This window comes from Anoplopoma fimbria, chromosome 2, assembly GCF_027596085.1.
Source record: "Anoplopoma fimbria isolate UVic2021 breed Golden Eagle Sablefish chromosome 2, Afim_UVic_2022, whole genome shotgun sequence".
NCBI classification, from domain to species: domain Eukaryota; kingdom Metazoa; phylum Chordata; class Actinopteri; order Perciformes; family Anoplopomatidae; genus Anoplopoma; species Anoplopoma fimbria.
In genome coordinates this window covers 24,954,003-24,974,689 of record NC_072450.1, presented here as the reverse complement: position 1 = coordinate 24,974,689, position 20,687 = coordinate 24,954,003, and the positions used below count along the sequence as shown (strand labels likewise).

The 20,687-nt window shown below is 41.5% G+C and overlaps 1 protein-coding gene across 1 annotated transcript in view; it reads right to left on the bottom strand.

The window, feature by feature from the left end:
• The window catches only part of itfg1 (integrin alpha FG-GAP repeat containing 1), a 134,702-nt gene that overhangs the window by 34,437 nt on the left and 79,578 nt on the right, over positions 1–20,687 (bottom strand). The window contains exons 11-12 of the mRNA XM_054610554.1: positions 15,157–15,307; positions 13,480–13,588 (exon numbers count right to left, since the gene is read on the bottom strand). Coding sequence (XP_054466529.1) covers positions 13,480–13,588; positions 15,157–15,307 — 260 coding nt within the window. The remainder of the gene's footprint in view (positions 1–13,479; positions 13,589–15,156; positions 15,308–20,687) is intronic.

Sequence of the window (20,687 nt, the reverse complement as noted above, 5' to 3'; positions counted from 1 at the left end):
TGTGCTACTACTTAGCTTTAGTTATATTTATAGTGTTCAGTAATCCTGTTGACATAATGTGACGCTTTGGTCGTTTGATTGGTGGTGAATCGCAGGGGGGGGGTAATTGGTTTGCCGGTCTGAATCCAAATGTCCAGGGCCTTCTGCCATCACTTTGTGTTGATACACAAAATTATTTTATTTTTTTATTTTAAAGTTTTGTTTAAAAACAAATGGCGTACGTGAGGCAATGGCAAATTTCCCTCTTAGAAGTTCACAAGCTTATTAAATATATGCCTGGAGCGGAATTCAGATGGAGCTCCCATCAAAGGCAAACATTTGTTCCTTGACCCTAACTGACCGAACTGTGTACAGGCTGCTACTTAACATCCTTAATAAACGGGTCTCAGCCTAATTTCATCTGGGTTTACACGCTATGGTTTCTTGCAGAGGCCTTTGTTGTTGTCACTCAACACTGCGTTTCAAAGCATGTTACGCGATCACATATGTTTTCTACAAAACTGTCAACAAAAGGGCTACAGAATGTTTTTCAAGTCAAGCATATCAAAATAGGCCAAAAGTGACCACAGACCATTCATCGTTTAATGAGACTGTAAAAACTTCAATAATGGCTCTATACATTTACTCACTGTGCTATGTGAGAGAGAAATCTGAACCCTCTAAAATGACTGCAGTAAAAAAACATGAGGTTATTGTATTATCTAAACGATCCTAACCCTTTGGGAGTGCCTCGTGCACCAAAGTGGCCAGAAACAGCCCTGAATGTATTTATACTGCTCATCAACTCTGAGCAAACCTCACAGGCTTTTGGACCAAAGTCATCTACGAAGGACGCCGATGATCAATAAATCTTAGAGATCGAATTATTCATTGCCCGTTTGAATGGGTCAGGCTGCAGGCGTCACTGTCACCGACACTGTAAATCAATGACGCAGAGGGATTAGACCGTCGTTTGTTTGAAGTCAGTCTCATTTGAGATCTAGGGTCAGAGGAAATTGGACGAAGGACACAAGACTGAAGCGGGACTTAAAGCCACAACACCATCGTCTCTCAGCACATTTCCCAAACTATGGAATCTCATCTCCTAAGAGCCAAGTTTAGTCTGCTGCATTCACTCTTAATGCCTGTGTGGCAACAATAGACTGTATACCGGAAGTGGACATAGCTGCCGAGACGTCCCCCATAGGTACGTGGACTGTGGTTTAGAGTCTTTTGGCCTTCGCCGTCTTGGTTTTTTTGCAACCAGTGAACAAACGGAACGTGACTATATTTAAACTGCGGAGGAGTGGAGTAGAGATGCTATATACAGCTATGGTAGCCGTAGCAACCAATCAATCACAAGGTGTCCACACCCTAACGCCTACTCTCCTTTATCGTCCATTGTACTGTAAATGGGATCATCATTTACTAAATGAACATCATGCTGTATTGAAGAAGACATGAAACCATAAACTCATCTATAATGCAAAAGACTTCATTTTTTGCAACGATATGATTCGTTCCCTGATGGCCATTAAAAAGAATGCAAGTTTAAGGCACTGAAGCTTTGGCTTCACTTTGCAGAACCGGAGGTTGTCGCCTGGTTGCAATGGGTCGGTCAAGAAGCCTGAAATGAGTAAAAACCCACTTCCCAGACTCTCTGCATCTCTGTTGGGTGAAACACAAACTGTGAACTTGTGTCATTGTCAGTGTTAATCTGGCAGCAACCTTAAAATTACATCCTGAGTTAGACTGATGTGAAATGCATTCTCAAAAAGAGAGATGAAAGACCATGATGTTGGTGCATGAAAGGATCACAAGGAACGGCGTCACGCAGCTTGAATACAAATATACTATGCAACAAAAATTTCACCTCATCTCAGATGAAGCGTTTACTGTCAATTAAATGGACATATTAGATAGGAATTAATGTGCGTGGCGATCCTTGATGGTGAACAAAACGTCAGATTTTAGTGACACTTGAATTCCCAGTGTAGATGTAATAAAGCTAAATCGCATTTGGCAACCTGTTGAAATAAAACTGACAGAGTGGCATGGCCTCAGGTCAAACTGTTTCTCTCCTGTTTGTGTCCTGTCAAATATAAAGTCAAACACCCAATCAAGTCTGAGCACTTTTAGTCAGAGGCCTTCACACATCCACTGAAAGCTCTTGAAGGTAATGAATGCGTGGCATTGGATAAATTAACACATTTAATCAGTGAGAGGGGACACACACAGACATGTGTTACAATAAGAATTTCATGACAAGAATTCACTGATGCATAAAGAGAAGGAGGGAGAAAACGATAGACATAAACTGCATGAAGTCCTTCACAACTCAGTGGGCACGCCGTCGCTCCAGGAAGTAGAAGAGTCTGTGTCGGGGTGGGCATTCGTGTGTGTGTTTGTGTGTGCGTGCAAGTCTGTAACTACACTACATTTAGTGCTTCTTCTGTTAGGCCGCTTGGTCCATACTTCAATCTTTGGTTGACATGTAACAAGCGCATAACAGCTCCTCCATGGCCAAGACAAGACCCGCAGAATTGCTCTTACACACACACACACACACACACACACACACACACACACACACACACACACACACACACACACACACACACACACACACACACACACACACACACACACACACACACACACACACACACACACACACACACACACACAGCCTCTGTGGGACGGAGCTAGCCTATTTTCTACTGTAATATTAAGACTGATGGCAGCTCCTTCGCAGGACTAACCTAATCAAGTGGAGGATGAACCGGTATGTGTCCTCTGTGTGGGTCTGTGTGCGTGCGTGTGTGTGTATTCATCATTGTGACAATGGAGCCAGCCGATGAGAGGCTTTGAGCAAAGTAGCAAACATGTGACTGTGATGTGAAATGGTGAAAGACGGGGGAGAGCATGTTTAAAGTCTACATGGGGAAAACGTACATCAGGTACACACAATGTTGCACCAAAAATTGAAGTAAAAGCTGTTTTTCGGGCCTCCAGAAGAACCAGAAAGCTTGTTTCACATTAGAGATAAGGGCTTTGATTTACTTGAGTGGTACAAGTTGTTATATTTAAAGTGGGAAATTATTAGATTTTAGATTTAGGGTTAGAACTAGAGCTTTGAATAAAAGTGCTTCCCTTTGTTATATAGAGAAGACTACCAGGATCGAGGGGGGCTCTGTGCTCTTAATCTGTGCTGCCAGTTTGTAACCTGGGACACAAGAAACCAGGTCATTTCTCACCACTTAGAACGTACTCATTGGTGGAGAGTGCTTCAGTGCTATTACTGCTTCTAGATACCAGTTCTGTTGTATAAAGGTGTCAGATATGTGGGGACAAAAGTCCGTTGTAAATCTACTTCTTAAAACCCATCTTTACATGCAAGTCCCAGACTCCTCAGATGGATTGTCATATATTAAATTAAGAGAATCTATTGCTTATATTCTGTACAGCAATATTAGCTGGTAAAGTCAGCCAGGTTTGAATGAATGCATTCAGTTAAATTAGAGGTGTTGTTTGGGGCTGATGTGTTGACATTAAATACTAATGAGTTGCTCGTGATATTTTAAGCAATCCTTCACATGCACAAGTGTTGGGATCTCACCAGACACGGCGCAAAATCAGGCCAGGGGCTTAAAGTGGGGGAGCCAATGACCCTTTCCCCATGTCCCACCCCCCTACTTCTGGTGCCCTTCTTCAGCCCACACCCATCTTCAAACTCGGCAAGTATTTCAAACTTTCTGTTACAGTAGGATTCTCCAGGACCAAATTTTGCTATGAGGACTCACACAAACTCACAAAGTGAAAACAATAACAGTGTCGCTGTCACAGCCGGTAATAACATAATCAATAATTCCAATGACATGCCAACATTTGTAATGTTGAAGGAAACTTTTTTTTAAATTTGATTTTTCTTTAGTTTGAAACTAAAATTGAATGTTTTGAATTGAAAACATGCAACAGCACACATTTCATACACAAACAACAAATCTGAACATTTACATTATATGAAGTTTGTCTTATGCTTGTTACAAACATTGCACCATTGTACCTTTATAGTTTGCAATAGTCATGGTCTTTGAGGGCAATTTTACCCTCCCAAAAAAAAAACAGGGTCGTCGAAGTGCAGACTTTTGTAATGGCACGTCAGTATTTTTCCTCAAAAGTTACTGTTTCTGTTTATGTAATAGTATAAATTGTAAAATGACATATTCATCAGGATATTGGTGGGTTACCAGTATATTGAGAGGTTCCCCTTCTCTGGTTTGGACCCTCACCTGTAGTTGTGTCCTCATTGGAACTCTATAAAAAGAAACTACAGGAAGCCATGGTAACCTCATGCACACATCACAACACAGTCCTGAGCCGCTGGGTCAGCTGACGTCACATAAACACACATACAGAGACACACACACACATGCATGCATAAAGAGCAAAATGAGATGAGCGGACCTTGACGGGGGAACATGACGTGCCGTGTCAGCGCTAGTGGCTACAAGTGCGAGTCAGCCAGAGCCAAGCGGCCCTGTGCGGCACACACGCACACACAACAATCTGACAGCTGAGCGCCGCACGCTCTGAGATGCTCATCACTTCTCGTTGTCCTCAGGCTGCTTTTGCTGACTGCAGGGCCTCTTACACACATGCATTGGGCACAACACATGCCGCCCCCACCCCCTTTCCGCACACACCAACGCCAACAGACAAACACACACACTGTGATTGACAGTACGCTGACATCTGGTCTTAATATAGCAACTCCAGAAATGACCACCTGCTTACGGCTTTGTAATCCATGTCACAAGGATGATATGCACAGTACATATGGTGTGTGCAGAATGTACTTCATGTCTGTGTGTATGTGCGCAGATATACAGAGATTCTGCTTATCTGTCTGGTAAATAAAAGCCTGTGTAGCACGAAACATTTTTGATTTTATTATGGAAGCTTTGCAATAAAAAAAAGGACATTGAAATGTTTCTTAACACATGAATCCTGCAAAACTGGTTCATGTTTGCCTGACTGAAAAATTAATAAAAAAATCCCTATTTTCCCACATTAGACATGCTTTGACGGCTATTGTGTTGTCTGGTCGAAGTGTAAGTGAGACAAGGCACTGCTGTGCCGTGAGGACCGAAATCCCAGAGGGAGCCCCCCCTGCTCACTTTGGGTAACATCATTACAGTGTTGTTGTAGCTTACTGTCCCTGAACAGCTGGCAGTGGCTTCCACGTTGTTTCACTTTTGGATGAACACCACAAATGCAATGTGACCACTATGTTAATTAGCCATATCAATTGGAATAAAGTTTAACATCCTCAGAGAGGCTAACTGTCTAGAGAAAACATCTTCCCTCTTTCCAGACTGGTTTTGGTTGGCAGCACATTACAATAAAATTACACCGCATTTTTAAAAAGACTTGCAGAGGGAAAATGTATCTCTAATCTAATGTATACGAAAACAAATTGATAATCTGTAACAAAAAGACAAATGCCTGAATGATAGAAAAGTTGTATACATAAAATTGAGTGTATTTCTGACACCACAGTCAATTTCCCACAGCTATAACAGACAACTGACTGGCCTGCAGCACCGTGTCACGAAGGCTAATGTTAGCCTTACAAACCCAGCCCACAATATTTCCTTCTGCTTGATAGGGCTCAATAGGACTTTACGTGGGTTAAGAGCGTTACCAATGGCCGCAGAGAAAATGTTATTTTGAGGCATTGGATCAGAGCCATAAATCAACTATACAGCCCAACTCTAATTCAAAATGAGGTGTTCTTTGGTGTTTTCATCCTTTAATTCTCTCCCCATAATTTGCTAATTGATCCGTCTTCTCGCTTTCTCAATTCTCAGTGGATGGTCACTAATAAAATGGAACTTGCTAAACATTTAAATGAGGGATATCGTGCTTATTTTCAGGTTCATACTTTACTATTATTTTGGGTTTCTACTAGAACATGATTAAATTATGTATTGTTAAAAAAACCCATAATTTTTCATAATTTAGTCTGTCTGAATATACCTGTAATTACCCCCTTACAGAAGCACTCCCTTTTAGCACCTGTCTCTTTAAGCACCCCTGCTGAAAAAAAGCCAGTCTGCTCTGATTGGCTGATGAGAAAAATATGGTGCACATTTGCAAATGTAGTTCTCAAGCTGTGGGTGAAATTATTCAGATTTGGGGCGATAAATTCTAATGAGCGTGTATGTGACATGAAAGGGGGAACCAAATCTGAATGGCTTGTGGAGTCACATGTTTGCTGATCAAGACAGCCCACAAAAACTGACTGGGTCGTCATTTCACAGTTTGTAGGTTGGTAGGCCCTCCAGATACCCACCCATCTCCAGATAAGAACCAAAAAAGCAAGTTTTTCATGATATGTCTCATTTAAATTGGTTTATATCACAGTGCTCTCCCTGCTGTGGTGCTCTCACTTATGGTCAGTATCTTCCATGGCTGATATGATGACAAAAAACGTGCCTGGGTTGATGAATTCCTGCAATTTGGATTTTGGGTGCGAAGTGAGAACATCCCAAAAGTTACAGGTGAGGGATTATAAAACACTAAACTAAAACAAGAACTATGAACTACTGCTCCCTGTAGGCAATGATTCAAATGTCTGACAGATGTAGTATACTGTGCTGTATAGCTGGCTTGTTGTCATATTTGCAGGCAGAGCCATGACGACTTCGACTGTCAACATAAACTGGTGCAGCGTGCTATTTGGACAAACATGGGAGCAGGTGCTGCCACTCAGCCGCCTTTGTGTGCCGCAGCAGACACTGAAAAAAAGTATTCACACCAATCTGAATACACAGCCTCCAGTCAAATCCTCCTCCGGACGACGGAGCCGCACTGAAAGACTTCATGTAAATCTCCTCGATGTCATTTAAATGATATGAAAGGAGGGAGAATAAAAAGCAGCTCTGACTGACAGACCCAGAGAGGCGGAGAGGGGGGACAGGAAATTATACATTTTCCGAATAGAGGGGTGAAGTAAGGGTGAGGGCAGGACGAGAGGTGAGGGTAACATAATGGCAGACGCTGGGGAGGGTTAGAGGGGAGGAAATGAAAGAGGCCAGGAGTGAGGAGAAGATGGGCGAACAAGAGAGGAGATGGGAGGAGAGAAGAGGAGGAAATGTGGAAAGAGGAAAGAGGAGAGCTTGATTTGGTCGGAGGAGGAGGGAGGAGGGAGTATTTGGGCCTGAGAAAAGCTCCCAGATGTTTCTCAATGCAGCTAATATGCATCCTAATAATTGAGCAGGAAACTAATCAACTCCTACAGTTCTGCCTGTCACTCTCTCTCCTCATCCTCAACCCCCTCCCCCCTCCAAACACACACAAACACACACTCTGAGATGCTCATGCAGAGATACCCCCTCCCACTCTCCATTTTATCTCTCTTTCTAATTTTGGAGTTTATGATTTCTTCCATATCCTCCCTCCTCAGCAGTAATCATCCATCCATCTGTCCACCCTGCAAACATTTTGTGCTTCATTGTCTCGCTCAGCTTAAAGTGGAACCACTTTGCTTTGTGTAAGACTTGACGGTGATGCATGTCCTTTCTATGTTCCTTGAAAATCAAAAAAATGTATGTATTATATGTCTCTTCCATGATGGGGTCCGAAACAGAAAATATGAACCAGAATTTTCAAAAGAGTCTCAATTCAATCTCAAACCTCGTCCAAACAGACCTGATGATGACATTAGAAATGTATAGTTCACACTCTCGCTTAAAAATCAAATGCGCGATTTACTTTCAATTGATTATTATTATTATTATTATTATTATTATTATTGGGTTTGAGGCAATTTGACTGACCCGAGATAAAATAAATTGTACTTGGTCTGGCTCAGGTCGTAGGATGGGTCTTGGTTGCCAAAGTCAATCACATGGTTGTCATTCTCCTATTGATTGGTTGCCCAACATCAAGAAGGTAAGTCTTATCTATGTGAGCCTGTCAGAGACGGACACGGAAGACAAGGTAGGAAACACAAACGCATCTAAAGAAGAAAGTTGGTGTGCTGCAGGATGACCATGACGCTCAATGAATAATTACTCTCAGCCTTGAAGTATTTTCGTTTAGTTTCTGTGCACATTACTGTTTATGTATTTTACCCTAAATGAACTAAAACCAATGGCGACCAGTCATTTTACGGTTAGTGATGAAATAGAGAACACCAGACGCTGCTCCCACAACCCAGCTCCAGTGAAGCTACAACATGCAAGATGCTTGGTTATCACAACCTAAAGTACCGCTATGGCTGATGGGAATGTCATGTCAGTTTTGCAAGGTATTTGGTCCCTAAACAAAGTAATGAATAAAATTAATCTGGACTAGATATTGGTGCTGGGTGAAAGATTAGGTGATCAAAGTTACAACAATTAAACCTTCTGGGATTATGAATGTGTGCACCAAATTTCACAGCAATCCATCCAATAGTTTGCTTCAATAAAAAGCAGAATGTCAATCTCATGGTGGTCTTAGAGGTTAAATGAGGGGATCACCAGAGAAATCCTCTCAAATCACATAGTTGTTGAGATATGTCAGTCTAAACCGACATCCCTAAAACCAAACATACGAAGCACTCAAACACTTGAATAAGCTAAATAAAAACAAAAAGCAACACGGAAGCGTTGCTCCACAGACATTAGAAACACTACAGAGTATCTTATCTGGAATATAATTTTTTTTTAAATGAAGTGAATGTCGGTGATAGGCACACCCGAGGCCATGAATACTTTGTAATGTGTTGCAGTATTTGCCCTGAAAACACACACATGGACTGTAAATGAAACAGCTTTCAACAAACCACTTTGAGAAAAATCTTACATGAAGTGGTATGTGTACTCTCTTTAGTAAACACACACACACACACACACACATATATATATATATTTTAATCAAACAGCACTCTAGCTGCCAATCGTTGGCCTGCAGCTGTACTACAGAAAACCTCTAGCCTGCCCCTTAATAATATATATGCACCTATGGCAACAGAGGCACGAGTCTTGATGAAACACGCTAGCCTGTGATCTACTGCTTGTCGGGCGCACGGGAGGATGAGATGTCAGACTGGAGTGGGTTCAGGTCATCTCCCTGTGAAAAGCCCAGTAAGAGTCTGGGCCTCTGGCAGGCCGTGACTCAAGGCTGCTGTCCGAGGCCAACCTGTGATGGATTTACCCCGGGAAGTCCGCGTGCATCGTGGGATCTTACCTTTCACTCACAAACTGCACACACACACACACACACACACTGAGTCGGACACAAAGTCAATCCTTCAGCGGGTGTTGTTCAATAATGCTCTGGGGAGGGTTGAACGATGTCATCTTGAGAAAATAGGATTCCATCTTACAGGAGGACTGGATCAGGCTGTCTACAAAGACCCATCACCGGCTGACAGAAGGTGTCAGGTCTGAATATGGAGTTCACACACTCACTCTCACTTATTACAGTGTAATGCTATCAGCGACGCCTGAAGAGAACGGTAAATAAACAAATTTGCCCTCAGGGGGGAGTTTTTGCGGGAGGTGTGAGGTTATTAAGATGCATCTGAGCGCCCGTTCCCAGGGGAGGGGAATGAAATGTTGACAGGGTGTAACGCTTGACGGATACATTTTTATATCGTCGCTTTCTCGCTAGTCTGCCCTCAGCTAGATGCAGCAAATGCGACACCAAAACATGTATGAAATATTCACAACCAAACGTGTAATAACTGATGTTGAATAAAAAGGGGAGTAGTGGGGAAGCTGACAGTGTTTGCTATCGACGGAGGAGGGGGGGAGAGAAGACAGGCATTTTGGTGTGGGTGTCTGTTTCGTTTGATGTGCTGCAGTGAGACAAGACGTGGATAACGAAAAAAGAACAGCGGCGTTCAGAGAGGCGGCACAAAAGGAATTCATGTAACAGCAGCGGGAAGAGGGGGGATGAGTCAAGGTCACACACACAAACATACTGTACACACATGGAGGCTGACAGACTCTTCCTTTTTTAATTTATAGTCAAATTAAATAATATATAATATCTTTGGCTCTTTCTCCCAAACATAGTCCTAACTACTTCCCAGTTTGTCCCACAGTGCTTGTTGCTGTTGAGCCCACTGTTCCTGGAGAGAATCTAGTCTACAATGAGCCTCTGATACCACAACCCACGTGTTAGTCCACATAAGAACACTCTACAAGATGGGATGCTTTTTGAATATATGGACAAAGGATATGATCTGATGATGTTCTGATAAATATTGTATCGTACTGTTCATTTTTTTTTTTATCTTAAAATGCAAGGCCCTGCACAACCATGGTACACCCACACCTGTGATTTGAATAATTCAACATTTACATTTTTCCTTATTTAAAGAAACCTAGTGACCTAGTGTGCATCCCGGCATGACTCTGCCCATCTTCATCATGAGCAAAGGTCTAATCAGACTTTGACTAAGAACACCTGTGGTGGTGTGCAAGGCCTTTCAACTATTTAGAGTTTGTACTGAGCATCATCACAAAACTATCTTGTTCCTACAGCAAATAAAAAATATGTATTGTTAACAGCTACGTAGTTGTCCACTTAGGGTAATGATGACAAGCTGCTTACAACTTCACTAAAAGTCTTGCTCTCTGACCAACGAGCTCTATACTGCTGACAGCTCTGCACATCAGCTGCTCAACTAATGTTGACTGCAAACTAGCTGGATGTGTAGCTTCACAGTTCCAGAGTTTTTAAAGGTAATAAGCAGAAAACAATGATATGTTGTGTTTTGAATTATAACTGGAACATTCTGACTTCTGGTCACTTGACCAGCTGGCAATTTATAACACTAAATAGCTAGCTGAAGACTGCCCTCTTTTAATTTATAGATGGTTAACATCTCAGCCGCAGTTTGGACATATGACAGAATGTGCAACAATTTATGACCACAGAAATTAGAAGATGTGGTCGATGTAGACTCCTAATGGGCACCTGGAAACCACTGTCCTACACTAGGACGCTGTAACGACTTAACCAAGCATTCAAAACTAAAATAAAAAGCAGGACGCAGGACGACATGGGAGTCATTTGGCTATTCTTCCTCTACAATGTACACAACGACTTTGAGCTCAGTGGTTCTACTTCATCTACTGCAAGGAAATCTAGTCTGTTGCGATACGAGCGCTGCTCATGGAACTAACTTGAACGTTGCAGAATTGAGCACGTTCCAGGAAATAACTTCAGGTGGGCTAAAAAAAAGTGATATTATCGGTAGGCCAAAAAGAGAATGTTCTTGAGTCAATTTCAGCAGCTCAGCGTGACACAACTAATCCTAATCTAGCTCTGAGGTCCCATCTTTGAAGCATTGTAGTATCATCCATCAATGTTCAGCAAGGTAAAAACAATCCTGGACTCACCAATTGCTACTAAAAATCCACATGGAAGGTTTACACTGTACCAATCTCCTCTGCCATTGATTAAATGATTACAATTACATTATTGTGAAGCTGAGTCTTTGTGAGCATTTGCTACTGCGACAACCAATTCCTGTGATTGTAGGCTGGGAATGTCTTTACTCTTAGTTTGTTGTTTACCAGTGACATGTCTGCATTATATCAGAGAGCCTGGTGTGTTTTTTAATGACTGAGGAGCATATGTATCTCAGGCAGTATGTATGAGACAGTTCAAATGTTTATGTGTATGTAATACTTGGAAAATAATAATGATTACATACTGTAAATGTGCTTTGCAAGGGCGCGGTGATGATTTATGTGTGTTTCTTATCATTCTGGAAGCAGAGGAGCAGTTGTAGCCCCTCCCTTCCAGAAAAGACAAAACAACAACTGTTCGCCAACTGTTCTGCAACAGAAAGGGATGAGCAACGCTCCCATTCCTACTAATGAGCAGAGCAGAGTGACAGATTAAACTGTGCAGAGGCCCAACCCTTGAGTGGAACTATTTTTGCTTTCCTCAAATGTCACTAGGTACTAAAGCTGTACAAACATTTTGACTTCAAAAGACAGCGTCTTGAATTTTACTCAGACGCTCCTACAATAAAAGAAAGAAATAAATTCTATTAACTGAGAAGAAAAAGCAGCGAGCCGAAAATAATAATAAAAAACTATTTCTGAGCATCGCACGCAGATATTGAAGCTGCAGTTGCTTCTAGTCAGACATAATTTGTGAATACCGGCTTAAAGTGCGAGTGAAATGTAGCATATTGCACAAACAGTATTTGCTATTTCTTATGAATCTGTGAACATTTAGTCATCTGTCTGTCGATGCAACAGACAGTTTAAAGGTTTTTTTTCTGGCACTCCTGACACCTTCATCAAGCAGTCAAAAGTGGAAAGTTCCGCGCTACATGGTGAGAGAGGGAAGAGCCTGACATGCAATTAAAGTGCCAGTCTGACTTCACATCCAGGACATTCGGCCACACAGCGTGAAACAGTAGCACAAGAGTACATCATTAACTTCATTATATTACTATTATATCTTCACTATATTTCTGTGCTGAAAAAATCTTTTATGAAGTATGTACTAGTTCACAATGTCACAAAGCCAGAGGTTTTACATTTAGGATGATTTCATCACTTTGTGAGTGTGAATGGTTGTTTGTCTCTATATGTCAGCCCTGCGACAGACTGGCGAACTGTCCAGGGTGTACCCTGCCTTCGCCCATTGACAGCTGGGATCGGCTCCAGCACCCCTGCGACCCTTAACTGGATAAGCAGGTTACGGAAAATGGATGGATGGATGGATGATTTCATCACTTAACAATAATAACATTGAAGCACACATAATCCATGAAAACAAACAAAACCGAGACTGGGACAAACAAGTCGGTCTGACTGCAAACATAAAAAAGCTTTATAAACTTTTGATGGAAGCGTCTAGTAGAATATGTGAGAATTTTACCTTGCCCTTTCCAACAAGTAAAAACATAATCAATTTCAAGTTGCAGCCCATTATTCTTCTTCCTCTCTTCTGTCATGAACGGGGCAAGTAGAGTTGTGTGCCTTACCGTGCTGCATTTACAGTATGTTTTTGTTTAAAGTAATACACAAGTTTTTAGTGGAGAACCAGGGGAGGAGAAATGAGAGAAAAGCCTTGTGTGGACAGTGGCCATTTCTATGCAGGTTGAAATAGAACAAAATCCTCAGACGAGACCCGCCCCACCCTTTCTACTCCGACTGAGTAGCTCGAGGCTAGAAATCTAAATAACATGACAGATAATAGTCGTGACCATCTGCTTTCCTAGTCTGGGAAAAGAGCTGCTCATGTTCAATGATTCTAATTGGTCTAAGGGGGACGGCTATGGTAAAAAAAAAAAATACACTTAACCATAAAATATTAAAATTCCAGTTGGATTTCTCTAAATGTAATTTGGGAGGAGGAAGACAGAAAGAGGTAAAATGGTGGATTTCTATTTCTTCATGTGCCCGATCCTGTAAACTGGTTTAGACGTAGAGGAGAGAGGAACAGGGCTTACTCGGCGAATCAGTCACTTACCCATCACTTTAACGAAGTAGGCATCAGCTTCATAATTGTTCTTCAAAGCGTGGATGATCAAGTCGGTTTTGCCCTCTGCCTTGCTCAGAACCAGCATGTCTAATATACCCTGCAAATGAAGACAGGCATATAGATAAGGGACAATGGAGGCCTGGTGTGTGTGTCTTCTGATGTACATTTTTATCCCTCTAACACACTGATTCAGCATTATCTTATCATCTCTTAATTCTTCCTTTTTTTCCTTCTCTCTCCCTCTATCCCATTTATACTTTCACTCACAGAGCGAGTGAGGGACAAAAAGAGAGAGGGAGCTGAATTTAACAGACAGGCTGCATTAGTAGTAATAATTAATTTGGATAAGACAGGCTCGCATGGCAGATTGCAATGCAGCTTCTGTGCAGTGTGCAGTCGCACATTGTGGGTGCAACCATGTGTAATGGTGTGTTAACACCAGACACGAAGCGAATTTCTTGCGCAGCGCGATCACACATAAAGTTAATGCACCGACGCTAATAGACAAACAATGTATCCTCTTGCTTGAGAAATTCACGTGAGACTGTGAAGTGCGAGCCTATCGGCTTTGAGATTCTCCTGATGTCATTGATCAGAAATGGAGGTAATATTGTATTATTATTTTACCTCATATTTGTACAGAGACCGTCAGATCATATGTGTATAAATGTACATGAATAAACAATAGAGTTGCTGCCGTATTTATGCTTGATGAAGTTATTTTGACTGTTGATGGAGCAGCTACATTGTTAGCATGCATGAACTCCATTCAGAAAAGAAGCAATTTATAAGTTGTTTTGTCGTTTTGCAGACAGACAAGACAAAGCATAAATGTTGATCATTTGCAAATCAGCATCTTGATGTACTCTTGTCAATTTGGCATCCTTTTTGCTTGATTTATTTCAATTAAATCACAGCAAAATCGGTTTCATTTTGGGTTCATATCCCTGTAGTAAACTAGATTAATTCAGCCAACATGCGACTTGCTAGATGTAGCGAATATTAATGATTTTGTCTCCTCAATTATTAGCTATATGTGAGTTAGACTGTGTGTATTTTTTGCAGTAAATGAAAAAGACAGTCAGTGTCCAAATAACAGCATGTATAAGAGGTGTAAATAATAGTGCTTTGTCTCGTAAATACAAAGCTGGCAGTGATGTAGTAAAGAAACAGAGAGCGCTTTAAACTGCATTACTGCTTAGAAACAAGCACTAAATTGAAGAGGAAATTGCCCTGTCCTCAGTCCAATTCTGGAATATTACTTATCAGCATGAAAGGAAAAGCAGAAACTTAAATCATTTTGTTGACGTCAAAGCTTTAAACATAATCCACTTTTCTGATTCAGATAAATCAAATATTCATGTGTGCTCTGTGAGATTTATTCATGTTCTTCTCCATTTGGTATCAAATTCTTTAATACTGCAGAAATTCTCAACAAGGGGCTGTCATTATTTGTGGCATATCTAACAATCTGATACCAGTGTCATTGTAGATGCCAGAGCATTACTTAGAAAGATGTGAGGGGACGGACAAAGGTGGTGAGACATTTAGAGGAGAGAAAGATGAAGTAAAAGGTGTGGAGAAATGAGAGGAAGAAAGAGTGACAGAAAGGACGGTGCTGTATGATCAAAACAAGCTTTGATCAACTCAACAAAAACTACTCACGTCCTCATAGATGTCAAAGAATGTTGCCATGACGGCATTTTGGATGGCTCCCAAATCCGACTGTTCCCAGTGGATGTGGAACATCCTCCCAACGCTATGGCAACTGGCGTTGTTACAGGGCACGTTCTCCAACAGAAAGGCCTGCTGAGCACTGGGAGAGAGGAGGGGAAAATGCATGAAAAGGAATTCACTTTATCAGTTACATTTAAAACACCCCAGCATGGTAGTATTTATATTATGACAATTTGCTCTCTCTCAAAAAATAGTCCACAATCCTCTTTGATGTAAGTGTCTCTGACTGAACTTTAAATGGTGACTTTGTGGAATTTACACAGGCATTTATTACCAAATGACATTTGTTATATTTCACCGTACACAGGTTTGAACCAGAAAATGAGTCCTTAAAATCAGCTTGTTAACACACACTCTGTCTGTAACTCCTAGTTACTTAACCTTTAAGGTATTTGTGTGGTGTAGCTCCACCTCGTGTTGCATGCCAATGAATAATAGGTTTCAGGTGGTTTTATCCTCAACCCCTTACAATTAGCAATTAACAGTGATCTCCAATCTATGATTCCTTATTGAGAGGACTGTCCATACTCAGTCAGATTAATACCTTACTGTCAATCACAGAAATGTTATTGTCAATCAGCTTTTGTGCAGAAGGCAGTACTGAAACAGCCGTTCACAACACACACATAAAGTGAATCAATAGGGATCGGTTTCTGGCTTTAGACGAGTTTATGGTCACAAATTTGCATTCTGCAACATATTAAGATTTAGTGTGGATTTTCTTTTTTCAAAGTAAGCGAATTACTGTTTAAGAGAATGCGAGCGGCCTCAGGCTGGAGCCCCAAGCATTTCTGATAGCACAACATCCACAGGCACTGTTATCTTGCTCTGCTGCATGTATTTGGACCCCCAACTTGGGGCAAAAATGATCTAGCTAACTTCATCACAATAACTATCACAATCTTGCATGCACAAATTTGTAGCACGCAAATATGGACTTTTTGTCTTCCATCAAGTTAAAATCTTTTTTTTAATGTTAATCATTTCCTGCTATATTGGATATTCAGCAAACTTTGCATTGCGGTGACCACACCCTGTATACCGCAAGAAGCGAGTAATTTACTAGAGCTGGAATAAAACCCAACCACCCAGGGACTCAATTTCCTTTTTTCCTCCATCTCTCTACCTGTACTTTCTGTGCTCAGTATCTGTCACCATCTCCCTTTGATTCTCAGTGGAGATTCAATCCCCCCCTTTCTCTACCAATCTCTCTCTTTGTATTCGGATACGGCTCTCTGTACCTCAGTAGGAGTGGCGAGAGAAAAAAAAAAAGGCTCTGGTCTAAAAATAGACTACGCGTAAAAGTCCTCCCTTTCTCAGGATTTTATACGACTCCCCACTCTATCTCCACGGATGTGTCTTGGGGAGGGAGGTGAAGGAGCTAAGAGCCTGGTGGGACATCTGTCACCTAGGATGCTTTTAAAAACTTGAAAGACTGTGTGAGGCAGTGTTGGAAGAACATGAAATGTGCCGTACTCGCAGCAAAAATACTCCTATGTCACAATGTCAGAAAAAAAGGAAACGTTGCAATGTATAGAGCGTTTTCCTAGATAAAATGTTGATCGATTACAGTCATTAATGTGATGCTGTCACCCACCCTGAAAGTGGGTTGAACTGGGTGCTTGGGTGAAATGCACATTTGTGGTGAATTTCAACTGAAGTGATGTATGATACACTGCATGACACAGACATATAGATGGGTTTACTTGTCTTTACTATGTGACAGCACAAACTTATCTTTACTATTATGACTTCCACTGAAGGAGACAGAGACACAATTCAGCATGAAAACAGCATCCATCCATCCATCCATCTTCCGTAACCGCTCATCCAGTTAAGGGTCGCGGGGGTGCTGGAGCCGATCCCAGCTGTCAATGGGCGAAGGCAGGGTACACCCTGGACAGGTCGCCAGCCTATCACAGGGCTACACATAGAGACAGACAACCACTCACGCTCACATTCACACCTACGGGCAATTTCAGAGTCTTCAATTAACCTAACCTGCATGTCTTTTGACTGTGGGAGGAAGCCGGAGAACCCGGAGAGAACCCACGCTGACACAGGGAGAACATGCAAACTCCACACAGAAGGTTGTCTGGCCCGGGAATTGAACCCAGGCCCCTCTTGCTGTGAGGCGACAGTGCTAACCACTACACCACCGTGCAGCTATATGAAAACAGCATGTACTATATAAAACACATCCTAGAAATCCAAGGGGTCAAACTCATAGTTGAAATGTGCTCCGATTGCCTCTCCAACACTCTATGCCTGGCTTTAAGGGGAAATGGTTGAAGTAGTGAAGCAGTAACAGAGTGCCAGGTAACAAGATTTGTTGCTGTTGTATTGTATCATTGTAGTTTTCTCACAAAGTATCTAATGTCTGCTTTGATTGCTGTTTTTTCATACACCACACGCGCTCTGGTAATTAGCAGCAGGCATGGTTCATCAGTTCAGCTGAATGTTGGCAGTGCTGGATGGTTTGATGTTAAGACCTTGTAGCAATAATGATTTAAATGATGATGCATGGCAGTAGAGAAGCTACACAAAGAAGGCAAAGTTAAGTGAACAACTTTTAAAATATCACACAGTTTTAGACTAATTATAATATTAATTCTTATAATACAGTATAAACTTTAATGGGAATTCACATTATGAAATAAGCCAGACATCACTGAACTCCTCTGACCAAAACTTGACATAAAACATCTTTCTATCTACCAGTATACCACACCTGCTGCCTCTCCCATATGTTTTCGTAGCGACGTCACAGTGTTAGCTGGAGGCAAAACAAAGGGAAGACTGGAGGCAAACACCATTCGCATCAGAGTTGTAGGCTGAAGTTATCAAAAATGTCACCTTGTTGTGTTGTTGGGTGCCAGAAGCGAAGGAGTATGGCTCTAACTTGATATTCTATCTCACGACGAACTATGATTTAAGGCTCTAACAAGCTACAATGTCAGCGAAGAGATGGAGAGAAAATGTTGCTTATAGTTTAGCCTTCTGCTAACTGCAGCCGCAAGCTTTTGGCTGCGGTTAGCAGAAGCTAAACTACTAGCAACATGTTCTCTCCATCTCTGAAACGCTTTGCTGATATTGTAACTCTTTTTGATAGACTTTTTTTGTGGGTTCTTTGCAATGTATTCAGCTGTTGCCAATGCAAGGTGTATTAATGTCTGGCTATTGAGTCAGCGTGCATGGATCGGCCAATGGATAGCCAATGGTCCCGTCGGTTAATCTTAACTTTCTCAATTAAAACTATACATATTCAGGGAAACTTGCATTTTCTTCAGTTCTTGGTGTTTTACAGTATTATACAATTTATTTGTATCTTTAGACAGCACCATAAATGACCATAAAAAGATCAACTCTAAACAAGGGATTTCACTGGTCCAATATATTACATGCAACTGAGGGACACAAATTCACTAATTCATTTTGTGGCAATACATTTCAAATGGTCACTTTAATGTTGTTCACTTAGCTGGAATCAGCAGCTGGCATTGCAATATAAGGCATGAGTGCAATATCCTGGTTATTGTACTGGTGGATAAGGTCGGGATTTATGACAAGCATCTGTATTTACAACACTGCAAAGTACAGGAAAGTGGAACAATTTAATTCATTCCTGAAGCGCACACATAATGCCTCGAGCACACAGATTTAAAAATAGTGTCAGTTCAGAGGACATCTCTCTCTGTAGACATGCTGGTGTTTCACGATGTCTATGTCTTTATGTGTGCTGGCAGGAGGGGGGTGGGGGCTGGGGGCTGGATTAACTGACTTTGGCTGTGATTATACATATACTAGCTGGAGGTTTGGTGAAAGGTCAATCTGTGTAATCCATCAATACAGCATATGCACTAGACCCTTCTTCCCGTCTCATTAGGCTTAACTCCCACAGAATAAAACCAGTTGTCACTGAGGACCTGCCACTGCAGCACCTATTGGTCAGGACACACTCCTAATGGTGAGCCCTGATTGGCTCAGCGGCAGATAATCAGGTCTCCAGCTGCAGGAAATTTTCCAGGGACAGCAAATGTGCGTGTGTGTGTGTGCGTATGTTCTACCCATCTTTAGGGACAAAAATCTGATTACACAGTCACATTGTCGGCACTTGCCTTTGTTTTGGGGGAAAACTGAGGGACAAAATGATCGTACCCATGCCTTAACTCATTACATTTTAGGGAGAAGAATTGGTTTAAGGTCATGGTTAGTTTCCAAGAAATGAATGTAAATCAACTGTGTGTGTGGTTTCAGGCTGAACTTGAGGAGGCATCTGATTGTTATTCACCAATGTGAGTGTGTGTGTCCTTTCTGAGATATTTGTACTTCAAAAGAACCTCTCTCCAGCACTGCAGGGGGGGTGATGAACTCAAGGTCATGACACACACACACACACACACACACACACACACACACACACACACACACACACACACACACACACACACACACACACACACACACACACACACACACACACACACACACACACACACACACAGAGAGAAAACAAAAACAACTTCCCTCCTTATATCAGTTAGTTCTGTATTGACTGCAGCAAGTTTGACTGCAAACCCACAAATATTTTTACAAATCTATATTGAACTATATCTATTCATCATTAGGAAATGTCCAGAGACGGTGTTACATCGGAACATATTTTAATGAATCCTATTTGCTATAATAACAGTGATCAAGAGCTGATCCTTTCACTGTACTCTACTGTGTTTGGTCCAACTCAACGCTGCTCTCCTTTGGACAGCCGGACACTGTCAGCATCTCACTTGCACATGTGAGTGAAAATGATTACCATTATTGAGTACTGTGAAAAATATATTTGATTGTACTGGTGTGAATGACTGACACCAGGATTGGCAAAATACATATGTTGTTTAAACTTAGATGCTAACCAGTCTCTCCTATATTTTAATCATAAGCAAAGAACGATGTCAGAAACATTCCGTTGAAAAAACTTGGTATTTGCCAGGTTTTGGTTCTCTCTGCAAGCTGCCGTTTATTTTCAGCCAAAGTTTATTTGGAAGGGAAGACATACCAATCCGTAACACCACTGTGCAATCACGTGTTTTATCTACAAGACCGAAAAAATTTGGCATCTTCTCACCAGCTGACCGTGTCACGTCAATTTCGGGTGTCGCATTCCCTCAGTGAAACTCTTTAAATCATTGATCAGTGATCAGCAATTTAATATCCTAATAGTTAAAGGAATACTTCCCTCCCAAAATGACCATTTGTATATCATTAACTCACCTCATCATTAACTCAACGGTGAAGGAAGAATCACAAAATAGAGAAAAATCTTGATGAATGAAAGTAAAATGGGGCCGCTTTTAAATAAAGCAAAACCGTATCAAAACAAAAGTTTCCAAACCCTCACACAGCTCATCCAGTACAATCCTGCTTTCATTTATACAGTCGTTCGCTCACTATTTCCCAAA